Genomic DNA, 26,604 nt, shown 5'->3' on the forward strand with positions numbered 1-26,604 from the left:
AAGTGGATGTATTTGATATCAGCCGACGTTAATCAAGACCAAAGGTTTCCATGAGGATGATGATTGACAAGAGAGGGATTTGATGGAGGTTGTGGAACAAGAACAGCGTCGCTGGATGACGGCGCGTCCTTCTTCTCTCTGATCGGATTTTCATCTTTTGCAGGATTAACTCCGATTTAAAACCTTTAAATCCTTCCGGACTTGTTTTGTAAAAGAAATTGCTGATCAATGAGTCCTACTGGCAGGAAGAGACAGCCTGGGACCTCTCAATTAATTGGTTTCGATCTGTGATTGATAGGAGGACATATATAAACTGAGTTGAATTCCCTGCATCGGGATCATCAGGACTTCTATTTATTTCCAAGAGTCTCCAGCACTGAATCAGTGGAGTATTCATGACGCGATATTTGACTTATTTCACGATGAGGATAAGAACATCCAGATTAGGCTATCTGTAAGTAAAGGAGAGCTATATAATATACCAATAATAATATGATAAGAACATCCAGATTAGGCTATCTGTAAGTAAAGGAGAGCTCAGGTGGTGGATCGTTGCCCGTCAATATAAATAAGGGGTCTTCAACGTTTTTCAGGCCAAGGACCCCTTAGCTGAGAGAGAGAAGAAGCAGGGACCCCCGCCACAATATTGTATAAAATGATGTTGCAGATTAAACTTCTTAATAGATTTCATAGATATCTTCATAGATTTGTTTGACATCATCAGTGTTGGAACTTCAATGCCAAAAATAGCAGATCTACAAGCTCACAATGCCTGGCAGCATGAGGGTTGTGAGCTTGTAGATCTGCTATTTTTGGCTAAAGTTCTCCTCAGAATAGGGATGCTGGTTTAAGTGGTTAATGCAAAAAGAAACATCCTATCACACAAAGATTTCTGGCGGCCCCCCTTGTAGTAACTCTGAGGACCCCCTAGGGGTCCCGGACCCCCTGTTGAAGACCACTGATTGTAGCCTAAATGATAGATTACATAAATACGTTTTCTCATTAATTTTTTTCTTCTTTCAGGTTACTTCAATTCATGACGCTTTGCTTTTACGCACAGGTAACGCACATTTTCGCACACGTTTTTTTTTTTTTTTACAAAGCAATAAATCCTGCACTTAAAAGCGTTTCATTTACTCCTTCAAAAATTAAGTCCCTTCATTAACTAAATAACACTTAACAGGTAATCAAATGACTTAATCCGTTTGTACATCTGCAATAGGGTGCAATAATGTAGCTTTAACAAAACACACACACACACACACACACACACACACACACACACACACACACACACACACACACACACACACACACACACACACACTTTCTATGCAAGGCAATGGCAATTGGCAACAATTCAAACATCTTGAAAAGAGGTAAAGCCCCGGCTAAAAGGTAATTGTTAAAACATATGTGGATGGATGGCGTATGGCTGGATGGGAGAAAAAAAGAAAGAGAGCCGTAAAGGGATGTAGTCCAGGGAGACAAGGTGGTAAAAACAACCAGATCAGAGGGGTGTCATCTTCCCAGCATCTCTCACAACATGGCTGTCCCCTGTAGCCTTACATTAAACCTCGTCCGATAACAATGATACAGCCTTAATAAACAAATAAATAGATAATAAAATAAATAAATAACTTTATGTGGGCCTAAACCACTGTTTCCCAAACAGTGGGCTGGGACCCATTTGTGGGCCGAGGACACATTTTTATGGGTCACGAGTAAATGTCAAAACAATATGTAAAAAAAAGAAATAAAAAATCCAAAGAATTTCATGAATAAATATAAAAATAAATAAAATAAATTCCATGAATTAGAAAACAAATGTTTAAGAAATACTGAAAATAGCCGCTCTACAAGCTCACAACGCAGCACGAAGCGCTGCGTTGTGAGCTTTATCTTCTATTTCCACTAGTTTGGGTCCCGGGGAAACGTCTTATTCTTATTTTGTGTCTTGAGCTAAAAAGTTTGGGAACCACTGGCCTAAGTAACCTGCTTCGCCAGCGTGGCCTCATTTGGCTGACCAGAGATAAGATAACATGTGTCTATTCGCCTGTTATATGAACATAAAAGTCATTTTGAAAGGACATGCGTTTAACGGGGGTTTTGTCATTTTAACATAGGCGTGTTATTTTCTCTTGTCTGAACAGAACACTGTGCAGTCATCATCCCCCCCTAATTTTAAGCAACATGTAACCGAACAGAGCCGGCTGTCGGACAGGATGAGCCGCAGGTTGACCAGAACCTACCAGCTGTACAGCCGAACCAGCGGGAAACACGTCCAGGTTCTGGGCAACAAGAGGATCAATGCCAACGGCGACGACGGGGCAATGCACGGTAAGGTTTAGGCATATTTTTGTGAGGTTATAGGGTTATGAACTTATGATTAGGGTTAAGTTTAGGCATAGATTTGTCAAGGTCGACCTCCTCTTAGCAGACCTTGTACTGAACTGTACTTTCATGTGCCTTTTTTTTTGCAAACTGCTAATTCAATCAATCAATCAATCAATCAATCAATCAATCAATCAATCAATCAATCAATTAATCAATCAATCAATCAACATGCGACGTCGCCATGGCGTCCCGACATGTCAAAACTGACTGACAGAGCGGCAAAATGTGACGCGCCTTGGGAGTGAGAACGGGTTGTAAAGGTTAGAGTGAGCACAACTATACTGACGTCAACGGCTAATTGGACTTGACAAATAACTCAGTTGACCACATCAGAACATGCATTCCTTTAAACCAATGGTTCTCAAACTTTAAAATGTCACGGTCTCCCCTTAACTCCAACAGTATACAAATGGAACCAAATGGACCCGTTAGGGTCCATTTGGTTCCATTTGTATGCTGTGAGTTACAGACTTGTAAGGTTCAATTTAGACACCCAGCCCAGAGGGTCCCTGGAATCCACTTCAATAACTGCTTTAAACCATTAAGACCTGAGGCTAATTCTACAAATGCCTTCTAAATAGCCTAGTTCTCACACTTTTTCAAGATTTTTCCAAAACATTTTTTAAAATAGTAGATGTACAAGCTCGCAGCGTGTGCACCGTGAGCTTGTAGATCTGCTATTTTTTGAATAGCCAATGCTAAAATCTAAAATGACACAGATGCTTGCCCGGTTTCAATGGGTTTTGAGCAGCAAGCTAAAGGAGTGAATCAAGCTTTGTCAAAATACAGTCCATCAAGAAAAAAAAAGAAAAAAGAGAAAAAAGAAAAAAGAAATAAAGAAAAAAGAAAAAGAAATCTGGAAAACCCATCTTAAGTCATCCTACTTTTGCCTCTTCAACAACCTCTGAGTGGCTTCATGTCTGAAGTTCCTAACTACAGTATAGCCTACAATCTTTCTGTTCTTTTAATCTGCAATTGTTGCTGTAGGCATACTGTATATAAGACCAAGTTAAACAAAATGATCTACGTTTTGCCCAATTATTTCAGTTGGGCCGAGCAATGCTTTTTAGACTATAGGCTACTCTCTGAATTAATTGCAGCTGATAATTAAATGGACAGATCGATCAAACAATGAAATTTGTGCTGAGTGTGGTCTACAGTTAAGTAGGCCTAGACAGGTCCTATAAGATTTGAAATTATAGTTTCAAATATTTATAGGCCTAATGGAAATTATAAATGACACTTCATGGCATTTAAAAACGGAAATTAGAAATAGTTGGTAATTGGTAAATAATAAATGTTTCCAAAAAATGGTAGGTAGCCTATAACTTATGTTGCTATATAGGCTACTGTTCTTGGAAAATATTTCATCCAAGACAATGCAATTTTAAATATTGTTGTGACCCCATGAAGCTCCATTTGTATCTACTTTAATGTGCAGTGGTGTTTAGCATATGGACACCTGTTATATAAGATGGAATATAGGCAGTAGGCAAGGACATATATTCTTCTTCTTTCAGGGAAAACGTGTCTTAAATTTAAAGGGAGCGAGTTCCTGTCACCAAAGTATTTTGGTGTGTCTAGCCATCTTTCCACCACAGTTACCACCATCCATCTACTTCTCTATGCCTGCTGCCTGCATTTTTGGAGGGTCCTTTTATGAGGAATTTTCATTGCTTTACAACTCAATGTATGACTCAATTTATAAGGAGAGGTGAAGTCAGCATCTTCACTTTATCCCTTGTTTCCTCTGGTCTTCTCTCCTGTGCGCTCTTTTGTCTATCTCTCTGCTGCCTAGACACATGCATGCACATGCGTGTGTGTGCACACACACACACACACACACACACACACACACACACACACACACACACACACACACACACACACACACACACACACACACACACACACACACACACACACACACACACACACACACACACATACATATACACACACACACACACATACATATACACACTCACACACACACAAACGTGCGTGCGTGCGTGCGTGCGTGCGTGCGTGCGTGCGTGCGTGCGTGCGTGCGTGCGTGCGTGCGTGCGTGCGTGCGTGCATGCGTGCGTGCGTGTGCGTGCGTGCGTGCGTGCGCACACACACATACACACACACACATGCACGCATGCGTAAACACACGCATGCACGCACGAGCACACACACACACACACACACACACACACACACACACACACACACACACACACACACACACACACACACACACACACACACACACACACACACACACTGAGCAAGCATAGACAACATTGCTGAGTGGGTGTCACACTTGTAGCAGGCCCAAACCTGACCACTGCTCAGTGCTTGTGGCTGTGTCTCCGACCGCAGTATTCTCACTCTTCGCTTCTTTATCCCCTAAGCATTTATAGCCTTTCAGTGACAATAGCCACTGTGCAAATTCCCCTTCGCTTGATGTTACAGTGGCAGTCATTGAACAACTGACCTCTTCATGCATTTAGCCTGCATATATTCTTCTTCTTTCTTCATAGTATAAAAGTTGTATATCATAATACAAAACCACACGGTCTCTTAAACAGTTATTCAACAGACCACTCCCCTTGTAGCTTTTGATGGCTGAATAGGGTGGCAAATATGATTTCTTTAAAGTTCTGCATGGGAATGTAAATGGCTAAAATGACAAGCAGTAGTTCAGCAAGCATGCAGTAAAAAGTGCATGTCAAAATTTGTTTTGACATGAAGGCTACCCAGTGCTTCACATCTGTGAAGTGTAAAGTGTCAGTCCTAGAAGCTCTGTTACTCCTTGTGATTGTGTCAAATCATATGCTGCCACAACAGTCAAGACAATTGCCAATTGTCTTGACTTTTCCCATTCAGTAGGTGTGCACAGTAAAGCATTTCTGCTTCATTGTATTGCTATGTTACCCATATATATGTTAACCATGCACAGCAGTGATTCTATATTCTGCCTAATTGTATTAACATGTACCATATTTGATATTGCTTGCACTATATTATTCATATTTGACATTGTGCCTTCTCGTTATCTGAATTTCTTTTCCATGTTTCTTATGTTCTCTATTCTTTATCCTTTCCTTGAGACCTTGTACATTAAAGAATGTCACCCACTCTTTTACAGCTGTAAACTTGTGATGGGAAGTTATCTATCTCATACTGTAATATCTTATAGTGATGTGCACTGGTCCTGTGTTATCTAATTAGTTCTTTGCTTCATTTTTGCACAGCCAAACTGGAGGTGGAGACAGACTCCTTTGGGAGCCGTATTCGCATCAAAGGGGTGAAGACAGGATACTATATATGTATGAACAAGAAGGGAAAGCTTATTGGCAAGGTAATAGAGTTAACAACCTTAACCCCCCCCCCCCCCCCAGGGTCTGGGCCCCTTAATTTTTTCCCTCTACACCAAAGCTCTTCACCAAAACTAGCCCATAATGTGTTGCAATGTGAAATGTTGTGAGTTTGAGATCTGATAATCTTGCTGAATGTTCGCCCCAGAATAGGGGGCAAACATGGGTTCATGTGGTTAAGAGTTTGGGGGCTATATGTAATCATGCCACTATATGATAGCAGTCTGTCTTCTATTTTATCGTTCAAGGCAGTTCTTTTGTGGAGGGTGTGGGGCCACAGTGTGGGGCCACATTTGACCATTATTATTTAAATTATATATCCTTAAAATGTGCCTCTCTTCTGTTGGTAATTCTGAACTGCAGCACTTCACTATTAATCGTGAATTGATTGAAGCCACAATAAATTTGAGTATGGCATTATCCTGAACTGTGCTCTTTTGAGGTTTAATAACAGGGAACTCAAAGGAACATTTAGCCAGATTTTTTTTCACCTGAATTTGTTCACCTGCACTTAATCTAAAGCATACTTCCAAAATCATTGACTATTTCCACCATTTGTAATTTGCCTTCAAAATGAGAGTAAAAAAAGTACTTGTTTTACTCTAATCTTATTCTTATAATGGCAGCTAGCTTCTCTGTCCTTCTCTGCTCCTCACAGCGGAAAGGACGGGGCAAAGACTGCATCTTCACAGAGATTGTCCTGGAAAACAACTATACAGCGCTGCAGAACGCCAAGTATGAGGGCTGGTACATGGCCTTCACCCGCAAGGGCCGTCCGCGCAAGGCCTCTAGGACCAAGCAGCACCAGAGAGAGGCCCACTTTATGAAGCGCTTGCCCAGGGGACACCTGCTGAGCGACAGGAGACCGGCGTTTGATGTCCTTCCTCTTCCAGTCCCTATCCATCCATTTAGAAACACTGGTCGGAGGACTAAGCATTCCAGTCACCAGCGCTCAGGAAGCCACTGAGAACCCAGATCTCTCAAGAGAAACAGAGGAAGGGGGGGCAAAACAGCCAACGAGGAGGACCCCACAGGGGAGAATGTGGGAATGTTCCCAATGAAATTAAACTACTTTCCCCCATCCCGTTGAACACCACCCACCTCACTTTGTGCTCCATTTTACAAACTCTCCTCAGTAAAACGTTGTGACTGTATTCTAAATTTGAGTATCTAATATGCTATATTACATAATACAATATAGTATATTAGATTATATTAATGTTTAATATTTCAATATTAAACATTGAGTATCCTAATATGCTAGCTATTTTTCTTGTCAGAGAGAATCATTTAAATCAGGGAATGATTTAAGTGTTGAAGATCTCAACGAGATTGGAATGAATAAATGAATCCTAGATGGATGGACACTTTGGGATTAGAGATTAGCCAACCAGGCAATAAAGAATGTTATGACAGAAAATGGTTGCACACAATCATAGACATGGCAGCTATCTGTGGATACTTTCCAGCATCTACAATAATGAGTCTCAGTAGACACTATACAGCTATTTCCTACCTTTAGGAGGCCATTTTGTTGCTTTTTTTTGTTGCCTTTTCTACATATATGAATATATTTTTACTGTAAAAATTGTAAATGACTTTAAATGATGGATATATTTATTGTAGAGTGTATATTAAAACCACTAAATAATGAATTAACAAGACGTTAATTGCAGGTTTTCTCTTGTTTGGCTAGTTTTGGAGATGGTGAGAGCTAGTGTACAATGTTAGTGTGTGTGTGTGTGTGTGTGTGTGTGTGTGTGTGTGTGTGTGTGTGTGTGTGTGTGTGTGTGTGTGTGTGTGTGTGTGTGTGTGTGTGTGTGTGTGTGTGTGTGTGTGTGTGTGTGTGTGTGTGTGTGTGTGTGTGTGTGTGTGTGTGTGTGTGTGTGTTTTTCCCCTGTCTTCTCCTTGAAGCTTGGAGACCCAGATAACTGAGGGGCAATATCTGTGACAGGCTACCGAATTCAATGTGCTCAGCAAGTGAGACTTGGGCCTGAATGGCCTGGGCTATGTATTAAAAGCGGTGAGGTCAGCCCACCATTTTGGCCCAAACAAAGGTTACCACCATGTAGTTGCATTTCTCACGATCGCACACCGTAACCCTCTGATCAAATGGGGCCTTTGTGAGACCTCATATAAAAGGGCATGTTATACAATAGTGGGTTCGAATAATAACACAAGGAGGGGTCAGCTATCAAAAAGAAGGCAGTCACACAGGGAGGGGTAGAGGGACTGGGGGTGGAGGTTGGGGTGAAGGATGGGCGAGGGAGCTCGGGTATGAGGAGGAGAGAGAGGGGTTGAGGGAGTTGAGTTGGGGGGTGGGGGGGGGGGGGGGGTTGTGTGCAGAAAAAGCAAACCGGGGTCTGTGTGGCAAAATGTGGCATCGACTGAAAGAGAGGGGGGAACGGCTGGGAAGAGGCATTCGGGAATAAAAGGGAGGCAGAAAAGAAACTCTCTCTCTTCCCAGAAGCAGTTGAGCATGACCATCAGAGGCCAAACGACAGGGGAGGAAGAAGACCCTGAACAGAGACTGGGCCACTGCAACAATGCATGAACTGGATGTCCAATTTGTTAGTTGTTGTTTGCTGCCGTTGGAGTGCTCTGCATCTGTGAGAAATGTGTTTTGACATGTACCCAGTGCTTTGAACATTGTCGAGTAGCAAACTAAAACAAACTACTGAAACAAATGAAACTAAAGCACACCCTAAAAGTGAATACTGTAGAGTTTCAGCACAGCAGTATATCTTATTGTGTATAATGTGCTTTTGTATTCAACTGAAATTGATCAAATGAAATAAAAATAGATTGATCGATAAAAAAAATAGAAAATTAGAAACAATGGAAACCCATCACATGAACTTGGAAAACAAAATAGAAAATGAGACTGACCAATTTGAAAATGTTTTATTATAGTGCTGTTCTTTCCATCTGGAAGTGCACAGAGCACAATAGTCAGAGTGACCTGTGGTTTTGTCTTTGCCTTTTGCACTTGCTGTCTGGGTTTGGCTCCGTGGCAAAAAGAAAAAAAAGAAAAAGAAAAAAAAATGCAAGGAATCACAAGGTTGGAACAATCTAAATTTAAATGTCATTGTTTCCTTAAAACAGCATTGTTCCCTTTTTTATTCTCCATCTAAGTATGTCTGATGGAAACCTTTTAAAAAACTGACCTTGGTTAAGAAGTAGATAAATACCCCACTGTATTAGATGAATCGATACATTGCCATTTCTATTATGTCTTTTTATGTTGACAAACCTCACTCAAAGAGTTGACTTGAGAAATCCTGATTTGATATTCTGGGCTTTTATCACTGACAAACATGTGATTTTCCTGTTCTGCATGAAGTCCATTCAAAATGAAGTCATGAAACAGTTACACCTCTATCTGCTGAATCTAACCCGGGTTGTGTTCGGTGGAGTTCCCAAGGCAGTAGCCTTTTACTGTAACAGGGCCAACACTGTGGATCACTAAGAGAAGCTACACAGTGAAATCCTGAGTGCTAATTGAACCACTTTCAACCTGATGTTCAGAAATTGTGCAAATGACAGATCTATAAGGCTTAGGCTCATGGCATGTTGCGATGTGACACGTTGTAGATCGGCTATTCTTTTCTATTTTTTTAAACGTGGTTAACTCCAAGAGTGTACAAGTGCAACCAAATGGACCCGTAGAAATGAACACTGAGGACTTTACTGTGTAGCTAAATTGACCAATGTTTTCAGTCATGGCTTTCAGGGTGGCCCTGCTACATGTGAGAAACATAAGGGTATTCAGTTAACACAAATGGGATATGCCTGTAACGGGTGACCCCGTAGCAAGCGGGGACGAGGCATTGTGTGTTTTGAGTGTTTTACAAGGACATCAAGGAGGAAAAGGGGTTGGAAGGTCGGGGTGGGGGGTATTATATGACTCCCCTTCACATTACTGACTTCGGTGGGTGGAGGGTAAAGTGCAATGAGAGATTAATTAGAAATGAATTCCCTTTTATTGTGAATACTTTTACAGTTAAATACAAATAACATGGCCAAATATGGCATTGGCAATTCAAAGTACGGAAAGAATGCATTTTGTTTTTTCTGACAATTAACATTTTAAAAATTCACGTCAGAACAAATTACAGTGCTCTTGCTCCAATTCATCAACTCAGTAAACAACCTCATTAGTAAAACACAACGAGAGTCATTACATGTGGTGGAACAGGCACTGAGTGGAAGGACTTCTCAATCAAGAGATACCATAAAATGAACAGAGAAAGAACATAAAGATATAAACAGATCAGACCTCAAACTGTGTTATATAGCTCTGCTTTGAATGCACCATGTGTCATTCCCTCCTACCCACACTGATCTACAAATCAAAGAGCAGCAACTGTATGAGTAATTAAACAGGGGGGAAAAACTAAAACAAAATAACTTCTGGTTTTCTCTCCTATCCTGCAAAAATGCACCATCAATCTGGTAGTGGGTAGTATATATTTTAGAATCATTTATGAGTGAATCACTTTTGTTGATATAAAATATAAAACCAAGTGAGAACCCTAAACATTTTAAAACACAGCAGCTGATATTTGCAATTTGTAGGGCAGAATCGAAGAACTTCAGGACTTATTCACTGAGTTTTGCAGTCGACATCGCCATCACTGTTCCCTTTCAGTTTCTTTAGCTCCTTCAGTAGCTCATGCTCAAGGGTTAAGATCTCCTTGGGTTTCTTGTACTGAGAGAAAAAGAGAGAGAAAGAAATAGAGAGAGAAATGAAAAGGTAATGACTTCTACAGCCAGTCTCTCTCTCCCTGATGCACATCCCTTACTGTATTAACACACACTGAAATAAGAAATCAAATATCACACAGAGACCAATTATGATAGCCCAACACTACAAAACGTCAATCTTATCTGCCAGATACCTGATATATTTGCCATTATTCCAGCTGTCTAGCTTATATAGTTCAAAAAGTCTCCTTGTATTCGAGAATTTCAGACAGCACATTATTCATAATGCAATCTGAATGTGTTTAATGATACACCTATGTTATTTCATATTCCCTGCATTTGTTCAGATGCCTGGGACCTGACACAGTGATATTCGCAGAATGGGAGATGGTTCGTGTCATTGTGCTTTGAAGATTGACTGTTTTTGTGACGGTACAGTGGTGTGGAGTAGAGTGAGACAAGAAAGAGAGGGCGCGATAAGAGACACATGCAACACAGGTCATAGCTCAAATTCGGACCGATGAGGGAACAGGATTCAAACCTGTGATGTAGGTCTGTGCTCCAAATGGTTGCACAACCAGGACATCCCAAGATATACATTTTAACACCAGATAATTCATGAACAACACAGTCTGATCTGTGAAAATTAGTAACATTAGTAATATTCTTCATGGGTTTTGTCCCATGGCTTTTTTATGTGCATAAACATCAGCCTTCATCACTTAAGTGATTTTAAGTTATTCATGAGTCCAGACTTGCAGCAAAGATAATGCATTTAGATTCACAGATATCAATTTACCGTAGATGACACTCCAGAGTAAAACTTTGACTGCAATGCTCGAGGACTATGACAGGGCAGGACATTGTGGAGTTTTCAACTTCTGGCATTTTAGCCTTGCCACCCTGTGTGCAAGCTTTCTTTTTCAAAATGTTGCTATATTTAATTTAATATTGAATCACTCATGCATTTTGCTCCCATCAATTAATGTGTTATCTGTACCATGTCAACTACAGCATCTATCAAGTTTATCTTATTTAATTTTCTGTTCATTGAGTCTAGTTGGCCAGGACTTACGCTGATGATTAGTGTGTTATTAGCGTGAGTGAAGCTGAGGGCAGAACAGTCCAGTGGCAGCTGGCTTCGGTCTAGGTCAGGAATACTGAACTTCTTATAATACCTGGAAAGACACAGAGAGGATGTGATGATTCCATGATTCCTTCAAGATAAAAACAAATCAATGTATTGCCAACAGTGCCATCTACAGGAGACACAAATACTGCAAGCAACAGATGAGCGCCTTACATTTTCATAGCAACTTGGTAAAAAAAGGAAAGAGAAACGTTTCCATGCATGTTTACTATTCAATGAAGAATTAGAAGTTTTGAAGTTAATTAGAAGAATTAGTTCACTATTACTTGTTTCTGTTCATCATTTACCAAAAAGGGAAATCAGAATCCAAGTACTGTATATTCACATAAAGGAATTGCTTTGCTTTATTGTAAAAAAGAAGCAGCAAAAAACAAAAACAAGGGAAATTCTTTAATTAAATATAAGAGTAAGGTATATACAAGTTCAAATGTAAGTATAAAATTAAGAATAGGAAGTAAAAGTAAAAACTGCAAGATGGTGTATTGGAAGTACAGGGGGATGACACTGGCAAGATTAAATGCAGGTAGCTAGATGTAGATGGGAGTATAAAAAAGAGGCCTTAAACCAGATCCGTCAACAGGCACAATCACATTTACTTTTTGTTTGAGGTCTTTATGGTGCAGCATCTTTCAGCAGGCTCCACAGAAACATTGAAGACTTCTTTAGGATAGGGAAGATTCCGGATTCTCCACTGAAAACTGGTATTCGTGTCTTTACGCGAGAATGTAGGCTAGATGTGAGACAAATATAGCATATTCAGTAGACACATGATCAACCTCTATCTCCAGAAAAATAAAATTGAGCTAAAATAACTCAGAAATCAAATTAGAAAAATTATACAGTATATTTTTTTTGATCCAAAGAAATAAAATAAGAAATGGTACTACAAAACATACATTAGCACAGTTCTCCTTGATCCCTTCAGATTCCAAAGCGGCAACAGTGGCCGTGTGAGGCTCTCCGACTTCTGTCTGCCATTGGCCCTGAGCTCCCAGTGAGTTTTTAGACTTCCACTTTCTCACTGAAAAAGTGTGACACATGAGGTAACATAATATATTAAATAAAATTCAACTTTGCTGTAAATCCACTGTACACAAGTGCACTTACAGTGTCATGTTTTTTCTACAACATAAATAAATTTGAATTTTGATGCCGTATTGTGCTTTTATTTTACTAAGGCCTATTAATTGCATGTGTGGTTCAGATATTTCAAATAACAGTGTTGATTTGTGGAGATTATCTTACTGAATAAAACCTATGAATATCATCATAACTAAAAGAATGGAATGAGCCACACACTCATTGGCCCTCATTTATCAATGGAGCCCAGGAATCATCTTACGTCGAGGCTCACGTGTGATTTATCAATAAGGTGTATGTACCCTGTCAATCACAGCGTAAGAATGATCGGCTGTTGATAAATGTGACAGAGCCTCACCCCGCAGGTTTTTCTCAAAGAAGCGGAATACTTTTTGCCATATGCCTACGTTGTTGAATGATACCAATCACATCGTCATGATTGCTATACATTAGCTATACCTTTTTGGAGTGGATACATGTGTTCAGAAGCCTGTCAGATAGTCAAGACCATGTTGCACCACAAGTCTGAGATGTAAAACATTTGCGTACACGAGCTGAGAGCAGACGTGAGATTTGAGCGCACCGTACGCACAAGTCAAAGTGATGATAGAATGATAAATCCCGATGAGGGCCATAGTCTCCTCTCCTCTCCATGCAAAAATACTGTTTTATTAGGCCAAGGTTTCGACCCGGAGATCTTCATCAAGGCATAACCCAATATCATAAGCCTTTGCTCGCAACAGAGCTTATCTTCTTAATTTATCCAAAACCCAACGCCGTTCAAACACTGCAATATGAACCATAGTAGTATAAAGTGCATAATGCATAGTAAATCAAACAATATTTACTCATTCTGTGGATTAAAATGTAGAGAATTGTACAGAAGGCAGGGACACGGACAGATACAAGAACAGTCTACACACCGATACGTTTTATCTCACCACAAAGCATATGACATTTTGACCTACATGCTCTTTATCAGAGCAGTCTGAATAATGAGAGCTAAAGAGTGTGTGGACTCTGTTCTTGTTTCATGTATGTACTTTGTCTGGCACCTACGTTTTAGTTTTGGGTTTTCAGTAACAGATAAAAAACCCATAAACAAAGACATAATCCTCCACTTCAGCTTACCAATGAGCTCATCTGTTTGTAGGTCATACTCCTCTGCCATTTCTTTCCCATCTGTAAAGAGATAGTGGACCTTCCTTTTCCCTTGAGAAACAGATGAGAAAGACGGTTACAGGCTACATGATAGATGAACCATCAAGCCATGACAAATAAACGCATGAATGTGTTTATTTTAAAGCAACAAAGAGTACAGGAATAAAAATAACATCGCAACTACAGAGCTTAGATTTAATAATTTGGCATATTAGTACATAATTAGCCAAGCCATGTTAAATATAGTGCATGTATTGTATGTCTTGTCGATGATGAATTGAGTACAATGGACCAGAGTGGAAACAATAATAATTGTCTTATGCTTTTAGCATAGATGTTTTGACTGTACTGCCATACTGTTAACACAATTGTTAATACAGTATTCAATCAATCAATCAATCAATCAATGTGGCCAATTAATATCTCCTGTTTCCATAGCATGAGGCAGCTTGATCTAGTAGGCCTTCAACTCCAACAATAGTGGTGTAGCCTTATTTATATGCAACACCAATATGCCAAATATATATATGTATATATATTTGTATTTATTTACACACACACACACACACACACACACACACACACACACACACACACACACACACACACACACACACACACACACACAGTTCTCTTGCAAACGCCTGGAGGAGATTATCTCATTAAGTTTTAGGACCATACTTTGGCTTAGCCCCATCAGTTAATTCATCTATTGGTGTAGCTCAGTATGGGTGAGGTCACAGCTGGGGCTAACTGTATAGTCAGTAGTTACTAGTTGATACCCCAAACCAGCGAATATTAGCTCTCAAAGGCAATTATGTCTAAGTAAATAAGTAGATAGGTTTGTTGCACTCTCTGACTCACCATCTTGTACCAAAGCTGTTTTCTTTGATGATGTTAGAAGATCAGTCCAGCACTGCACAGCCATGATGCTGTTGTAAAGAGACACTTCCTGAAACACTACGTAGCCAAGGTAACGGATTTTTTATTTATTTATTTTTTTAAGCTTGTCATTATTTTAACATGATGAAATATCAAACATGTGTAAGTAATGGTGGTAATATTTATATAGGTTAAATGGATACAAAAAACGTGAACAGAACTTTTAAGTTTTCAAAGGAGAAATAAACAAGAAAAACATAGAGGGGTTGACCCGGATGTTAAACAATGATTACAGCTACACACCAGTGTTGCCATATGTTGCGAGAGAAATAAGCAACATATGACATTCATTGGCTATTTGAAAATAGCCGATACTACGAGCTCACAACGCGTCGCGGTGCAACGCGTTGTGAGCTTGTAGATCTGCTATTTTATATTTTATATATATATATAAAAAATTTGACAAAATGTGGAATATTTCAACAACACAAATGTGGTACATGGGTCCCTGGCACTGCCTGGCACAACATATTTTCAGTCCACTGACAAATGCATGTTAATTTGGGAGTCCTTGTCCCAGACCACTGGTTTAGACAACATTTAGGAAACGAGACCAAATAAGCAACTACACTTTAGAAACAAGCCAAAAAAAACGCAACCACCAAAAACAAGCCCAAAGTCGCTTATAATTAGCGTACATGGCAACACTGCTACACACGTCACACTTGACCCCGCACAGTCGCCACAGTACACACGTGTGTTTTGCTCACGGAACACAGCTCGTGTGAGACTTGTGGAGAGTAATGGTTATCTGTTAAGTTTGTTCGTCTTAATATTTATCTGTCATTCCGCGTGGTTTAACCGTCTACAACACTATTTGAATACACTGTCTATATATCAGACACTGTCTATTTGAATTAGACAGCATGTCGGCCGAAGAAGAAGCTTTGCTGAATGAAAACACTGCGTCCGAAGCGGCGGCACAAGAACCAGAGGCCGACATTATTATCATAGAGCCCGACTCTCCTCCGCCGGTCGTCACACGGACCCGCAGCGGACGGGTGGTCCGGACCCCCTCTGCTCTCCTGGGCTCCCACACCCCCGCGAAGACCCCCGCCCGGCGTGCTGCCAGGAGGTCTACGGTCAAGGAGTTACCGGAGCCGGAGGAAGACACAGTGATAGACCTAGAGGAAGATAAGTGCGTGGTGATACAGGCGGTGGAAAACAACGAGTCCACGACGGAGACCAAGTCGGTAGCAGCAAGCACAGAGTCCGAGTTAACGGAGGTACCGTTATGTCCAGAACCTGCTGCAGGTAGGACTGTCACTAGTCACTATTATTACATCATTGCCTAATAGCAATTATCCGAGATGGTAACAGGATAGGTGGGCACTATATGGACATCTGGGCACCTCCAATGTAAAATTCGCTATTTTGTCCCAAATGTTTTTTTGTTTTTATATTTGAAAAATGTTTCAACTATACATGTTAGAACAAGCGTAAACATTCGACAAATAAGGTCTAATATTTCTAGAATTGCTGCAAATTGCTACAAAACCACTATCCAGTCATTTTGGGGCATAAACAAGAAGTTGAAGGATACAATTAAGTCTGATAATGATGTACCATGCATGTTCATTGTTCACATCATGTATACTTTACGAGCATTTTCTACGTTTTGGACAAAATAGGCAATTTTGCATCTAGGTGCCCAGATGTCCCCAGTGCCCACCTATCCTGTATCCTTTGAGATAATCGCAAATATTTTGCATAATCGTTTCCATGTAGAAAAATGTTATCACATTTTCCAAAAAATAGCAGATCAACAAGCTTAGCTTGTAGATCGGCTATTTCTGCTTTATTTTTTATGAATTTGTTCAAAGTATAAAATGATGAAATATGTCTAATTTCATTGTATATTCAAGTTATTAGTCATTATCTGCCCTGTGCAACTTTTGATTTCAAAGCCTAGAAGGCCAACTGAAATGACGTTTTTATTCATAATGTTCCAATGTTCAATGTCAAAAAACACAATTAAATCGTTAATCGCAATTATTTGTGTGACAATTAATCGTCAACTTCAATTTGTAATCGTGAATAGCCCTAGCTGCAGGTACAGACGAACCTAACGGAAACAACAGAGAGACCGATCGATCTCCTACGCCGATGGAAACGGTTGGATCTCCTTCTACACCGATGGAAACGGTTCGATCTCCCTCTACACCGATGGAAACCGTTCGGTCTCCTCCTACACCGATGGAAACGCCACCCGCATGTCCAGATAAAACCACTGCCAAGAAGAGGAAGCATTCAGAGTCCGAGGTGAAACACCAGAACCCGGTTATTCCGCTGGGGAAACCCAAGTCCGGACGGGTGTGGAAGGACCGCAATAAAACAAGGTGAGCGGGTCCATTTGGTTTCAGAGTAACAAACAGAGTATTTTACTGTAGCTGTGGTGTTTGTGTTATGTGTTAATACACAGGACCTTAATGGAAACCAGTCCTAAGGGCTTATGTGGATTATTTTGTATAAATATGTGCCACCCTGCCTGTTTTTTTGCAAACTGTTAATAAAGTATTCAATCAATGTAAGGTATAGTTTTTGTAACGTTGCCACAAAATGTAGTCGCCCCGGTCTAATCAGCTGTCAAGGACTTTTTAACAAGACCTTCACAGTTTAACTTTATGATTATAGCTGGGAAAGCGACCACAGGTTTTAAGATAAGTAAGTCTATTTCTTAAGCTCCTGTGCTGTTGTGTTTTCATTTCAGGAGCACATGTGCTCTACTGAAATAAGTGCCACCATAGAGCTGTGCTGTTTGTTTGGCCTGATTAAATGTTGTTTAATTAACAGGTTCTCTGCGATGGTTCAAGATAAGCCATTGCGTACTTCTTGGGAAAAGAAGATGGCAGCCAAACGAGATAGAGACCTGGTGAAAAAGTTTGCTCTGCAGCTTAAAGAAGACAAAGCCAAAGAGAAGACGGTAGGATGTACAGCATGCATGCTGTATGCTGAACATTGCTTTGACCCCTTCAACATGCAATCACATGTGGTGTTCGCTCATTCTGTATTTCCTTCCACTGTAGGACAAGAGGAAAAGGCGCGAGGAGAACGTGAAACGACGTGCTGAGAATGAGCGCAAAGCAGAGATTGTGCAAGTGGTATGTCAACCCTCTGTATAAAACACATACACAGAAAAGCATGAAGTCAGATGCCACTGTCACAAACCATCAGGGCCATTGCTAGGAAATCTGGAACCCATGAAAAGATATAATGGCTACTGGGCCCCTTATAAAACATAATCTAATGGGGTGCCTGCCTGGTGGCGCAATGCATTGACCACAGGGTTCTTGTGAGTCGTGACCCGAGTTTGAATTAGACCGATATAGGCAATTTTGGACCATATCTGTAGTCAAGGTCTCTCTCTCTTCCCCCCTCCTTTCTAATACTGATTTTATTTCTTGTATATCAACGAAACAACACAACAAATTTTGTAGATTTTTTATAATCGACTAAATCTTAGTTAGTTTAATTAACCACAAGTATTATACTTTGTTGTACAATGGTCTCATGCAAAAATAGCGAGTCCATAATATTTACAGTACTGATCTTGTCAGAGAACTTTGAGAGCAGTGTAGAAAAAAGTGCATAAAATGTATTAATCCTAATTGAGGCAAAAGTTTGAAATGGTCGTGATATTAGTCATATCGCCCAGCCCTATAGTTTCAAGCAGAGTTTGAACCTAGACTTAGCCATCTTGTCTCCCTGTGTTGATGCTGATGACGTCATCTTCTGTCTTTATTTGTGGTTTCTCATTCACTCATTCAGTGTTTGTCATACTTCTGACTACATGATGTATTTTTTTTTAAATCTCAGATCCAGAATACAACGAAGATTAAAAGGATGAAGAAGAAGCAGCTGAGGAAAATTGAGAAGAGGGACACACTGGCTATCTTACAGAAGTCGCAACCTAAAGGACCCAATCGAAAGGAGAGACGGAGCCAAACAAAAAGCCAAACAAAAGTGGAGACCATTAGTGACCTTAGCTGAGCAGATTGTCTGTGATGTAAAGATTGTCCAAGACCAGTAATGTCTTACAGTATTACGGCAAGTAACTTACTGTCCGTATTTCACCCTCTACTCCTCAATACACAAACACGGTTTCAGGTTTTACAGTTATAACTTGATTAAAAGTGCAAACGACTTACATATGCCATATCTAGGATGCTGGATCAAAAACATGTTTGCCATGTAAGACAAATAAATAAAATCTTCAACAAAATGACTCCCGTTTTGCAGATCTTTATTTTGAGTGATGTTTCAAGCCACCAGGCCCTTCCTCAGAAGTGGTGGCTCAAAACGTCACTCACAAGAAAGGTATGAAAAGGGGAGTTATTTTGGTTGCAGATATGATCTATTTTGCTTATTTAAAATTATACCCATGAAGACTTTATGCTATACTATATTTGACTTACTGCCAATAATGTTGTGTTCGAGGAATACATGGTGCAAAGATTACTCTGAATTTATGAATAAAATAATTTCTCCTATTGCTTGAATTATTAGTGCATTTGATTATTAGTGCATTTGACTATTTCAGTGGTATCATATTTTAAAGTGCCACCATTCAGCTTGACTTCCAATCTTCCATGCCTGCCTGAACTATTGCGATGCTCAATTTTTGCACTTTGCACTTAAGTTATTCTGGATGAGAGTGTCTGCTAAATGCCTAATTATAAATGGTAAAACCCTGTCAGCAGCCCCTAGACCATAGACCAGACTCTGCTGCTCCTTACAACCAAATGGAAATTGTTGAGGGTTCAGCCTGGAATCTGCCTAATAGACTGAGATATAGCCTACTGTGTGTATAGGTTGTGGGGTCACTCAAATTGACATATAAGGGTTCATCTTCCAGAGAGAATGAAGTACACTCAATAAGGTTTCTAGTATTCCGCACATTATATTTGCAGATAACTAATCCACAGGGTGCATCCTTACTGAGTGCATTCATTTTAATGGCAATCTGAAGTTACCTCCTGTCAGTTACCTATGTTTTTTCATGTATATATAGACCCTTTTTAATATTTGCACAGAACATTTGCCCTTTTATCAATTCATAAATGCCCAGTCATGATTTTAAGTATTTATTAGAGCTTTGCTGAACATTTGAAGTTTGTATCCTGTCTAGCTGAACTGGCCACTCAGCCTGATGTGTTCCAACTGGGGAGAAATGCAAACAATGTTGGGTAACACTTGCTCACAAGGGGCTAATTCATACACATAATTAACGCTTAATTAATGTTTAATTTATGATGAACTAATACATTATTTAAGCATTAATGAATGTTGATTGTGAATCATGATGGGAAGTGTAATTAGTGCAATATATATATTTAAGAGCAAGTGCAATATTGAGAAGGACAATAGTAGTGTGAAGTTTGATTGTTAAGTTTGGATTGAATGCATAACATTATTACCTGTTGTGTCTTCAGTATAATTGGGCTGAACCATAGTCAGGATAGCAGAGGGGGGTTGTGATGTGCTTTTGTAATTGCTAATTTATGCCAGATTGGCAGATTCGTCTGGTTTCCAGGCTAAATGTATGTTGTAGTGTGAAGAAGGAATAATTATATAACTTGGGTAGTTCATGGAGACTATACTATATTTGTGAGTCTGGGTTAAGGTTATTTATGCACGTATTTATTGTAGGCCTATGCTCAAATACCCCTTGGAATGGTACAGTCCATGCTCATTGGCTCAGTTATGAAGGCTGCCAGTTAACTTGAGTCTGTGCTGTGACTGTGTGAGTGGAGAGCTTCCCATGTTGTTCTTGTCAATTTTGTATTTTTCGTGGGTGAATAAATATACCATTTAGTTACACCATACCAAGGCCTCCATACTGCTTCCAGCCACAAAGTCGGTCATTCTCACTGTGCAAATAGCCATTTTATATTATTGGTAGTGCTAGAGGAAATAAGCTTTAATTAGCTTGTATTTTTTTTGTTAAATTACACATGTAGGCTACACTTTCAGATAAAATAATCTTCAACGGGGCCAATGGCTCCTTTGTGGAATTCAGTAGAGGCATGTGTAGAATACACAGGACCACAATGGAACCAAACCCCTAGGGCTTTTTGTGTTATGCTTTTAACAATGATTGTAAACCGTACCTCTGTACAAATTGCAAACTGTTAATAAAGTATTCATTGAGTCAATCAAAAACTCAGAGGTTTCTAATAACACTGAGGGCACTGTACCTGAGACTCTTATCAGCAAGGGATATTGGAATTAAATACAATGCTGCCCTCTTGTGGTTATGACATCAAAGTACAGGATTTTAATAAACCACAATTGAGCTTAATTTCGTCTCATGACGCTCAAGTGAGGGAGGATTGATTGTCTCATCATGTGCTTGTTGATTCTGTGTAGCGCCATCATTAGTTCTGGCTCTAATTTTGTTGGTGTAATGCATAAACCGAATGACTCTTGGGTCACTATTACTAACTAGGTTAGTAATACTCATTTAATGTCTCCATGAATTGAGTACGTGAGGACCCCCATTTGAAACAAGCCATTGGCTTTTCTGGGATTTTTCAATCCTATTTAGTTGACCTTGTATTGCTATTTAGTTGACCTTGTATTGTGAACTGTACTTCCATGTGCTTTTTCTCTGCAAACTTCTAAGTATTCAATCAATCAATCAATCTATCAATCAATCAATCAATCAATCAATCAAACTTACTTTTATTTATCCTTGGTCTGACTGAGGTTTGCAGAAATGCTTGGTAAAATTCATGGCACTGACCATGGTACTGAAATAGCCTAGTTATGCTCATAGTAGATACCGCTTTGGCCGCAGCTGTTCATTGGAGCAATACGTCATCGCCGCCTCCATATTTTGCAGGTGCAGCCAGGTGCATGTATGCCCCATGTATTTCTGCTGATTTCACATGGTTTGGTTTGTTACAAATGTCAGCCATGTAGTTGTGTTATGTCCATATTCACATGGTGGCCAGTTTGGGAACTATATTCTTTTGCAGTCCATGCAAATATAGAGTGAATATGGTTAATAAGTCATCTGTAACAAACTAGCATGTCTTGTCTTATAGCTTGAACACTAGGACTGGAGGATGACTAAGCTTTAATAAGAGGTAATTTGTTTTCTCAGTGTTTGGCATTTGAATTTGCACAGCATTCTAAAAACAAATCTTTCACCTGATACACTTTGCTTTCAAACCACTTGCATTGTTTATGTACTGTAATATGGTTTTGGCATGCACAACTGATGTGGAAGATAGACGTAGGTAAAACTAAACTAAACTAAACTTCTAATGACATCCAAGACACAAATGCATGTGATTCAGACATGTAGGCCTAATGATTCAGAACACTTATTTTGAACTTCTCCAAATTTGACAAATGATATAGCTGATACTGTTAACACAATCTATCCAACCATTTGATGGTTTTTGTGAACTTACATGATGATGTGTGGACGATGTGTTTTCATCGCATGACATAATTTAATCCGCTGGTCGGATTCTCGTCCTCATGTCCAGCCAATTTTCCCTGCGAGGTCAGAAATGTGTTTTCCTAAAATCCACCAATGTCCTACTCTCAATTGCGTGACTATGAGAATAGGGTCAGGTCAACATGTTAGGCTTCTTTTACACAACATTTACAAAGTTGTTACTAAATGAGAATTAGGTCCACTTGGAAGCTGAATGGGAATGCAAGCACAAGTTGGTACATAAAACCAGTAGTTGCAGGTTTAAAGTGAAACTACTGTATGTACGGTACCCAGCAAGCACAGTCAGGACCCGGACCAATCAGTGACGTCTCGATTGGGTCTAGATCAAGTCAAACCAAGACAAGTCAGATCTGGCCCAGAATATCACCTGATTTCAACCAAAATTAATCCTGACCACAAAAACGTCACTTCGAGGACGTCATCTAAACACATTTCTCATCACCCAAAATTGCTGTCCAAATGTCCATATGATGTCCCGGTGATGACGTCCTGTAAATGACGTAAAGATCATCCCCATATGGGCTGTGATCTGGCCTAGTCCTGAACGTCACCGGGGTGATGATCGGGCGTCATCATAACGTCATCATGACGTCATTGTGCTTGCTGGGTAAGCTATCAATTGATCCATTTCTGAATGGAGATCAGAGCATTGAGCCGAATAGACACATGACACACTTCTGTAATGAAAACCTGGGTTGCACTCTTCAGGTATGCTTTTTATATCCCGCTGTTTCTTCCTTCAGTAAGAGCCTCACATGACATCCCTCATACTGTAAATACTGTAAGTGTGGCGCAAGAAATAAAAGGCAGTTTTAGAACACTTTCACAACACAAATCACATTATGTTATATTATTTTTGTATTGTATACCCATATTCGTACACTGCTCTTTATGGGCCCTTTAGAATTCAGTGATGTGTTTTTGTCTTACTACAACCAACGATATAAAACTTAATTGTCCCCAGATTAAACCACTGTATATCTGATTACACCAAGGTATATCTTCCGAAACCACAATAAAACAGTCAAATAAGTTGAGGGATTTACAGTGAATGCACATTTATTTAGTTGCCAATACCCCTACTGTAAGTGTTATAATTTCACAATATGTATTTCTTGCATATTATGTAGTTTATATACCTTGTTGTCGAATTACCTATATGTAAGGCTTTGATGGTGGTGAACCCTTATAAACAGGATTAAATGCAACAGGATTGAGGCGTAAAGTGTGATGTAGAAATGAGCCAAATTAGCCAAACCAAGACTTTTTTGAAGAGCTCTGATTTCGTTTCCCTAGTGGCACAAATCTTTGTAGCCGGCTGGTGGACAACAAAAGCAGTCTTTCAGGTACAACAGATTCCAGAGACCAAGGTGACATGAAGGTGACACTGAACTGCTTACCAGCACCATTTTACAGTGAAGGGCAAATGGACATTCCTACAATAACTTTAGAACATCTTCACAACACAATCAGAGAGGGGCGACCCTTTTTGCACCCAAAAACTTTACGAACAACTCACGCCAAATCAGTGGTCCAATTCTCTCCCAACTTGCTACAAAAATCGCTCATGCAAAAGTAGATACTATCATCTATTTTCTTCACATGTGTCTCCTTTTCTAATAATCATAAAGTGCTATATATTTCAGCTCGCAATTTACTTCTGGGCTGATCTTGGCTGATCGTTTAAGTGGGTTCTATCTGGGCCCTTGGTGTACCCCAACTTGGCAATTTACGTGGGGCTGACGTGGGTCCCATATGGTTTCAAGGTGGGCTGAACTATAAGGGCCTACAGTGGGCAATGTCAGCGGGATCCACTTGGGTCCCACTTGGCTTGCCCGTGTGGCCTATATACGTGGGTTCTACCTGGGCCCTAGGTGGGCCCTAGCCTCGATCTCCAGGCTTTTATTTTCCTTCGCGTTTTGCTCAAAAATAAGAGGCTGGACCAGGCTGTTGACATTCCTGGCATAGGAAGTGGGAGTCAACCTTTCATTTCCCCAACCAACCAGAGTGCAGTGGGCATCGCTCCAAATGTTGTGACGTCAGGGCTCTCAATACTGCACATTGGGGGAGGAGGAGGGGCGCGGGGCGGGCGCACAGATCGGTGAACCAATGGGAGCCCACGGATGTTTTCTCTGGAGATTTTGAATCCGCCCCTCTATGCCAGATATCAGACGCGCTAGAGGGTCTTTACTGACCGAGCCATGGCCCCACTGGCCCTCATGATGCTACGCCACTGATATGCGCTGCCAAGTGGGCGCTACATGGGCGCGGGCGCTAGAGGTGAGGCCCGCACAGTGGGCCGAACTTCTAGTATTTACAATTTAACCGTAGTAATGTATACACACTCTCTTTTAAGGCAATAGTCATTTGTATTGTACAATACAAATGACTATTGCCTTAAAAGAGATCAAATGAAGCGCATGATAAACTGAATAAAACCCAAACTAAAAGAAGAAACCCATTCCCTTCTCTTTTCCCTGACTACTTGGTAGAGCCTGACGAGCAAACTTAACACATGCAGTCAAGATGCATATAGGTGTCTGTTTTCACCTTAATGAGGGGCATGTTTTCCAGCTCCCTCACGTTGTACACTGACACTTTGTGTGTTCTCAGATAAATGGTAAGTTCCCAAGCAATGTCCTGAACTGGGTTAAAGGGCTACAAATGAAACAAGTAATCCAATCCTGTAATCGATTTTCGATAGCACATTTGACATGATATTCTTCTAATATTTAATACTTTATATAAAACAATCTTGTGAATCCACCGTCAGAATGTTCACACATATTGTTGATATGGCTCATTTCATTATGCCCTTCATACACTTAAAAACAAAGATAAAGCTAATGATAACATATCGCAAATGAATACATGATAGACAGTACAACACCTTCCTCTCACAGTATGTCACGTTTCACAGCTTGAGTGAAGGAATATTGACTGGGCACCAATACACTGATCTAGAAAATGAAGCTTACTCTAGTCACCTACCAGTGGTTCTCAACCTGTGGGTCGGGACCCCCAGGGGGGTCTCCACATGATTTTTGGGGGGTCCCCAGATGACAGTGAAGTGAGAATTTAACAACTTTTAGACCCTTTTAACACCAAAAACAAAACAAAAAGAAAGAAAATAAAAATACCATTACTGCATCAAATGTAATCAACAAACTATACTATAAAAAATAGTAAAACATTTGCCAAATTGTCAAATAATATAAGAAAGAGGCAAACATTTTGATAATAGCCAATTTCACAATATTTATCTGTGGAACTGAAAATGTAATGCCTCAACTCCTACATTCCAAGTGCTTATCAGGGTGGGGCTGTCCCCAGTTTAAATATGATTATTGTGGGGGGTCACGGCCTGAAAAGGTTGAGAATCACTGACCTATACAGTAGTGATTCCGTGTAAGGGTTAAAGGGTATCTGGTGCATAGAAGGAATGTTCTTATGGAAGTTCTATTCAAGGTTGGCATGGCCTTTATAGGCCTATTAACAGCGATGACTGCATCCGTGCATTGTACACTGTCTATAATTATAAGATTATATGGAAAGTTTCCAAGTTGCATACATACTTGGTATGTATGACGCATCTACATGTAAATCAATTCCCGCTCACCAAGCACATAGTAATTTTGTGGACTATTCTCTTTGTGTGTCTTATTCTGGCTCAGAATTGCTGTAGTTGACCACATAAATATTTATTGCTATTTGCACTATACTGTTTTGTAGTGGTAAAAGCCTCCTGATCCTGGCTATTTCAAGACTGTCAAACATCACCACTAGAGGTCGGTGTTGAGGCACATTGAGGTGTTATACCATTAACACTTGTGTACAGTTGTGTGTACAACACAAATTCTCAGGAAACTTGTCTGCTTCAAAACTGTAAACTTATTGTAATACCATGTCTCTTGTACACAAGCAACTCCTTAAAATAGCATAATTTCTTACCAAACATTCCTGTTGTTGAACCCACACTACTATAGTAGTGGTTCTTGCTGTGCCCACAGCCAGGGTTGCCATCTCCTCTTATTATAAGTGACTTTGGGCTTGTTTTTCTGTAAAGTCGCTTGTAATTATTAGTAGTTGCGGGTTGCGGTTTTTTTGGGCTTGTTTCTTAAGTGTAGTTGCTTATTTGGGCTTGTTTCCAAATGTTGTTTAAATCAGTGGTTCTCAAACATTTCCCTGTGAAGGAATGTCATTTTCCACATATCCCCATCTGAAAACATCTTGTGCCAGTGACCCCCGTATCAGATTTGTGTTGTTAAAATGTTTCAAAAATATGTCAAATGTTTTTGAAAATAGCCGATGCATATAGGTTTTATAGT

General features: G+C 40.0%; 3 protein-coding genes across 4 annotated transcripts; 2 read left to right on the top strand and 1 right to left on the bottom strand.

The window, feature by feature from the left end:
* Positions 1-395: 395 nt before the first annotated feature.
* fgf8b (fibroblast growth factor 8b) lies at positions 396-6,732 on the top strand (the record flags this gene model as incomplete). Its single annotated transcript, XM_080442599.1, has 5 exons — positions 396-454; positions 1,024-1,060; positions 2,154-2,340; positions 5,643-5,749; positions 6,424-6,732. The coding sequence occupies 5 exons, from the start codon at positions 396-398 to the stop codon at positions 6,730-6,732; spliced, it is 699 nt and encodes a 232-aa protein (XP_080298725.1).
* A 3,009-nt stretch (positions 6,733-9,741) lies between these two features.
* Positions 9,742-14,947, bottom strand: dpcd (deleted in primary ciliary dyskinesia homolog (mouse)). The gene is made up of 6 exons (XM_080451219.1): positions 14,728-14,947; positions 13,834-13,914; positions 12,519-12,643; positions 12,219-12,352; positions 11,548-11,650; positions 9,742-10,476 (listed from the first exon to the last, which is right to left on the bottom strand). The coding sequence occupies exons 1-6, from the start codon at positions 14,789-14,791 to the stop codon at positions 10,372-10,374; spliced, it is 612 nt and encodes a 203-aa protein (XP_080307345.1). The 5' UTR covers positions 14,792-14,947; the 3' UTR covers positions 9,742-10,371.
* Positions 14,948-15,526: 579 nt separating this feature from the next.
* ccdc86 (coiled-coil domain containing 86) lies at positions 15,527-19,304 on the top strand. 2 transcript variants are annotated; one of them, XM_080456518.1, is made up of 5 exons: positions 15,527-16,059; positions 16,847-17,144; positions 17,599-17,728; positions 17,832-17,906; positions 18,622-19,304. In XM_080456518.1, exons 1-5 carry the CDS (start codon positions 15,672-15,674, stop codon positions 18,793-18,795), a joined length of 1,065 nt encoding a protein of 354 aa, XP_080312644.1. In that variant the 5' UTR covers positions 15,527-15,671; the 3' UTR covers positions 18,796-19,304. The 2 variants fall into 2 exon arrangements, with proteins under 2 accessions (XP_080312644.1, XP_080312645.1); XM_080456519.1 differs by having other exon boundaries at positions 16,853-17,144.
* Positions 19,305-26,604: the final 7,300 nt, after the last annotated feature.

Source organism: Gymnoscopelus braueri (assembly GCF_963280865.1).
Source record: "Gymnoscopelus braueri genome assembly, chromosome: 2".
Classification (NCBI taxonomy): Eukaryota; Metazoa; Chordata; class Actinopteri; order Myctophiformes; family Myctophidae; genus Gymnoscopelus; species Gymnoscopelus braueri.